The sequence below is a fragment of the Cupressus sempervirens genome, chromosome 10, assembly GCF_028749045.1.
Source record: "Cupressus sempervirens isolate cs-2001-9-10 chromosome 10, ASM2874904v1, whole genome shotgun sequence".
Lineage (NCBI taxonomy): Eukaryota > Viridiplantae > Streptophyta > Pinopsida > Cupressales > Cupressaceae > Cupressus > Cupressus sempervirens.
In genome coordinates, this window is record NC_143127.1 from 854,751,990 (window position 1) to 854,757,277 (window position 5,288).

Consider the following 5,288-nt stretch of genomic DNA (forward strand, 5'->3'; position numbering starts at 1 on the left):
GGTCTAAGGGCTTTTTGATTGGTGCCCTTATTTATTCTTTCATTTTCTTCTTGTTGTCTTTCATCCTATTGTTTAGCTATAATTTCACAACATTTTGTTGTCTATATGTCACTCTTGAACTACCTGGAGCATCAATTCAGCCTCTGGGCCTAGATTGTAAGGGACAACACCCTTGTCTTGTTACTTATTAATAAAAAAAATTAGCAAGAAGTAAGGAATTTAACAAATCAAAAAGTACACATTGTAATAGATCATATCCACAATTTCCAAGATAGACCCACACATGCAACAATTCTGATCGTGTAAGGTCAACAATAATATAGTTAGCAAACTACTTTTGTCATTAGGTGACATATAAGCATGTAGTGTAATTTTTCAATCAGAAGACAAATAGATTTAAACATGAAATAAAATTTATCCATTTAAAGTGGTCCCAAAATTAGATACCTTGATCACTTTTACATTTATTATTGTAGCTAGCATTTAATTATTCATTTAACACTCACAACTTAATTAATCAAAAATTTGGCCCAATTGTGTAAGATAAACCTACATTAGAATCAACAATTTCTTATAATTTCAAGAGAAACTATAGACAACACATTATCTCCAACAAATAGAATCCAATGTGACATCAAATTTGTTGATCTACATTAATCTTAGAACTAAATATCTAACCTCTTCATAGTTTATTTCATAATTAATGCTTAATTATACAAATTATCATTGATATCTTATTTAAATAACTTAACATTAGGGGTTGTGGGCCCAACTCAATTGGAAAGAGCTTTGTGTGGTAGGTAGGAGATCATTTGGAGTCTCCCTCAAGCCCACATAATACTAGAATGTGTGCCCTACCATAGAAGGGCTTCCAAATTCATATTATCTATTTTTTTAATATAAAAGGTCAAAGCCAAAGTTTGTACTATTGAAAAGTATATGTAAATACATAGTTAAAGCTAAAATGTATAAGATGAACAATATTAAAGCCATGTTTGGTCCATAGAGGCACATAGGATAATAATATGTCTATGACAATCTAAGCTTCAACAAGTAAATAGACTTCAACGAGCTAGAAAATACATAATTAAAGCTAAAATGTATAAGATGAACCATATTAAAGCCATGTTTGGTCCATAGAGGCACATAGGATAATAATATGTCTATGACAATCTAAGCTTCAACAAGTAAATAGAGTTCAACAAGCTAGAAAAAAGCACCACTAAGTTCTAAACCCTAAGCATTGTGGACATTAATACAAGTTAATTGAAAAAAACTAAAAATATGGAAATAATGCCACCTTAATTTTTATCATTCTATGAAGATTGGAATGCACCAACTTCCCAATCTTTTATTTATGCAACCTACTTTTCAAGACCTTCCATTTGTAGAGCAACTCTCAAAGTGAAGTGATGAAGAAGATAAATTGCTCAAGTTATTCCTTGCATTGCCACAATAAAACTTTCCCTCTTTCTTTAGAGTTATGCATACAAGAATTCTCTCCTCTTCCAACTTCTCACGAACTACTATCTCAAGTCACAAATAAAGAAGAGGAATAAACCCTTCTTCTAGAAAATAGTGTGTCCTCTAGTCAAATCCCACATTCTCTTTTAATACAACCCTATCTCTATAAAAGTTCCACATTGCAAACTTTGTTTACGGTTCTCAAAACCCCTATAAGTCCTAATGTTAAAATAGGTCTCTTCAAAATTGCAAAGCCATTGAGTGCCCTCCCACTCGTAATCTACATAATTTTGAAATTAACAATATTATTTTTGACCTTCCTACTAATCATCCCAAAAATTATATATAGCCTCCGCAATTTTATCACCAACATTTTTCATCACCGTAGTTATGTTTTCATCTAAATGGCATATCACGAACATAATTCAAAACATTGATGATAAAATTTGTAAGTACGCATTGCGCATACAAGCCACTCACGCATTGTCATACGATTCTGATACGACAACACGCAAAGTTGTTTACAGATAAATAAAGACAAGGAGTGCACTCCAACCTCATCCTTGCATTACGGGTAGACTTCCCAAGAACATGAAACACATCAGGTTGCCGTCTACTCAATTGTCAATCCTTGCTTCAAATCCATACATTCAAGAACAAATGCAGATGACCCACTCATTCAATCAATCAGTTCAAAACCAAAAATAATCCACTTTTGAATCAGGAATTGCATTGCAACTGTAGTTGTTGGAATTCAATTTGGGGCATCAAGAGGTTCCCAATTCCAAGCGCCTGTTTGCCACTGCTGGATTCGATAACGGGACCTGTCGTCTCAATCTCCTTATACAACACAGCCTCTTCTTCCTTAATTCCAAATGGGGGGATTGAATTGTCTTTGGAATCAAGAAAATACAAGAAAGACACCATTACCAGACAGCAAGTAAACATGGGAATAGGACCAAATATCCACAGAAGCAGGGGAAATGCAAAATAATAAGCCCTAAGTCCCAAAGACCAAAAATTACTCCCTCTGACAAGAGCATTTTCTACATAATGCACGGGCACAGATGAACCAGGGGTGCTTATGAGAAAGCTCACATGAATGTAATAACGAATGCATTGAACATGGGCCATGAAGGCTGTCAGAAAACAGAGCATTAGGGTTGCATATTTGACTGAAGCTGCTGTGAGGCTTCTGTCTCCATAGATTATCTCATTCACAAGCCCTCTTGTTGATTGGGGGCCGTTTTGGCTGCTGCCCACGATTGTGCCTATTAAAGAACTCAATGTTATGGAGAGGCCGATCAGATATGTTGCTGTTGATGTGTTGTTTGATATCACTTGAAGTGCTGTTCCTGTGTTCCTCGGCATATCCTGCAATCACATACATAACATATTTAGATAAACTAGAAAGACATGAATGTTCAAACAACAAATGAATTACAATCTTTTATTATTTTATTTTCTATTGATTTAGTTTTTAATATCGATTTTCGGATCATACTACATGATCTATCATTAGCATGTAGGAGAAGAAAGGAATTGAAAAGATGATCTATCATGTAGTCTGATCTGAATAATCTTTTTTCAATTCTTTTGCTTTCCTGCATCCTGATGATGGATCATGTAGTATAAGGCGAAACTTCATAGTAAAAACAATCACACAATCAATTTCAAAAGAGAAAATAATCAACTAATATGAATTGTGAAGATCTAATGAACTTAATTCCTTTTTTTATCTCCATTCTAAAGACAGATCGCACTTATAAACAGTCAAGATTATACACAGACAAGTTAAAAAATGCTCAAACTAAATATATACTAAAACCAATTGTCCAGACCTAGAAATTATTCACAGTCAAACCTAAAAATCCAAAATATTGAGGAAAACAATTATGTGCAATCCAATCTAAAAACCCTCAAGCTAAATATATACTAAACTGATTATTCAAAATTATATGAATGTCTAACAAAAGTTTGTTAAATAATTGAACTGCATTTAGTAGGGGTAAAAATGAACTCTCTGGTCCAGTTATCTCCTCTCGACAATTGATTATAAACTGCAAAACAATGATAGAGAAAAAATACACTGTCAAATCTAAAAATCCTCAAAACTACTAATATTAACTGTGAAATGTTCATGTCTTTGAAATGCTGATACTAAATAGACCTCAAAAGAGTTGTGATGTGAATATTAGGATTTAACTGTGTGATTTTTTAGTCAAACTCGATGACCCATGTTTCATGAGTAGTGATTCAACATGAATCCATCTCTCATGAGAATAAATGGAACACTTAGCACTCATTGGATCTAGGTGATGCTCACATCACAATTTGACTAGCTGTGGAAATCATCTCCTACTCAAAAGAGTTGTTAAAGTAATGAGCTAAACCTTTTTTTTATGACAGTATGTGTCAATGCAACAAAGCAACTTACAGTTTTTCTTTTCAAATGTCAATGCACAAAATCATATACAGTTGTCTTTTCAATGTAGATGAAACAAAAAGTTGAAGACAACCGTCTTTTCAAATATGGATGTATCTTTACAAACATGGATGTATAAAATCTATTTGCAATTATCAATTAGAAACTCTGCAATTCCTTACGGAACTTCTATGTAGAAAACTTAGATATAATAGTTTATTTAATTTAGAGAAAGAGAGTGGTATGGAGTTGTGGATTGTCCGGTTAAATGGGTTTTTTTGATCAAATGTGAAACTGAAATATTATGGCTAATGATCAAGTATCTCTGATTTGTCTCAACAATTAGATCACTTATAGAATTTGATAAAACTGTTTGATGTTCTTGTTTTGAATTTCTTCGTATTTGAATAAATTTGAACCCCTCTTTTATTTCAAAACAAACTCCGATACATGAAAATTATAAATTTCCTATCTCAATCAATAAAAAAACCCAATCTCAGATCAATAAAAGAACCCAACAATAAACTCATAAGAAAAATATGAGAAATGAGCTCTAACCTCCATCATCTTGCGTACCCAAATCCTCTTATTCCCATTTTCAAAGCCTATGACTGTGGAATTGGGGTGCTTGATAATTTTATAGAGAAGATAGAGATGATAAACCATGAGAAAGAGAATGCCTGTTGGAACAAAAACCAGATCCAATTCTGCTCTTTGTAATGTTAACATTCTTGTCAGATTTATCGAATCCCTGGTAAAGAAAATAGAAAAACAGGGCTTGGATTCCTTCAAGAATTAACTCTCCAAGACATATTCAAAACGCAGGGATGATTCTTCTGATGGAGAGAAAGGGAGAAGAATATACTGAAAACAATGCCTCAATCAGAAATAATAGATTAGAAAATATGATAAATTAGAAAATATGTATAATAGATTATTAGAATATAGGCTGCCTTAACGTGGGGATGTGCAATTGACGTGGCTTTGGGGATCTGCCATTGTAAAACGCAAGGAATTTCTTTGCTTTTAATACCCATCCTGATTTTAAATCAATTTGTTTGTTGCTTTACAAGATGCTATTTTTAAAAAGAAGATATGAATTTGAGCTTGTTTTATACTGTATTACAGTTAGATGATAGAGATCAGACCAAACACACTAACAATCTTTTCTTTTCCATCAAGAAATCTCAGGCCTCGGATATATTTTTTCCCTTAATATGGCAATATCCTGTCTTTTGGGATTGTTTTTGCCTTCTCATCTTTCTTTATAATGGGAATTCGAAGTCCACTTGTTTTAACAGATGTAAACTGTACGAGATGTATGTAGCAAGGAAGGTGCAACAAGGTACAAGCTAAGGTACAATGTAAATCAAGCTTTTATATAATACATATAGAATAT

At 33.0% G+C, this 5,288-nt stretch overlaps 1 protein-coding gene across 2 annotated transcripts; it reads right to left on the reverse strand.

Annotated features, from left to right (window-relative positions):
* Positions 1 to 1,876: 1,876 nt before the first annotated feature.
* Positions 1,877 to 4,854, reverse strand: LOC149536697 (uncharacterized). 2 transcript variants are annotated; one of them, XM_089804634.1, is made up of 3 exons: positions 4,448 to 4,854; positions 3,459 to 3,524; positions 1,877 to 2,838 (listed from the first exon to the last, which is right to left on the reverse strand). In XM_089804634.1, exons 1-3 carry the CDS (start codon positions 4,616 to 4,618, stop codon positions 2,185 to 2,187), a joined length of 891 nt encoding a protein of 296 aa, XP_089660760.1. In that variant the 5' UTR covers positions 4,619 to 4,854; the 3' UTR covers positions 1,877 to 2,184. The 2 variants fall into 2 exon arrangements, with proteins under 2 accessions (XP_089660760.1, XP_089660761.1); XM_089804635.1 differs by lacking the exon at positions 3,459 to 3,524 and having other exon boundaries at positions 4,448 to 4,811.
* Between the last annotated feature and the right edge of the window lie 434 nt (positions 4,855 to 5,288).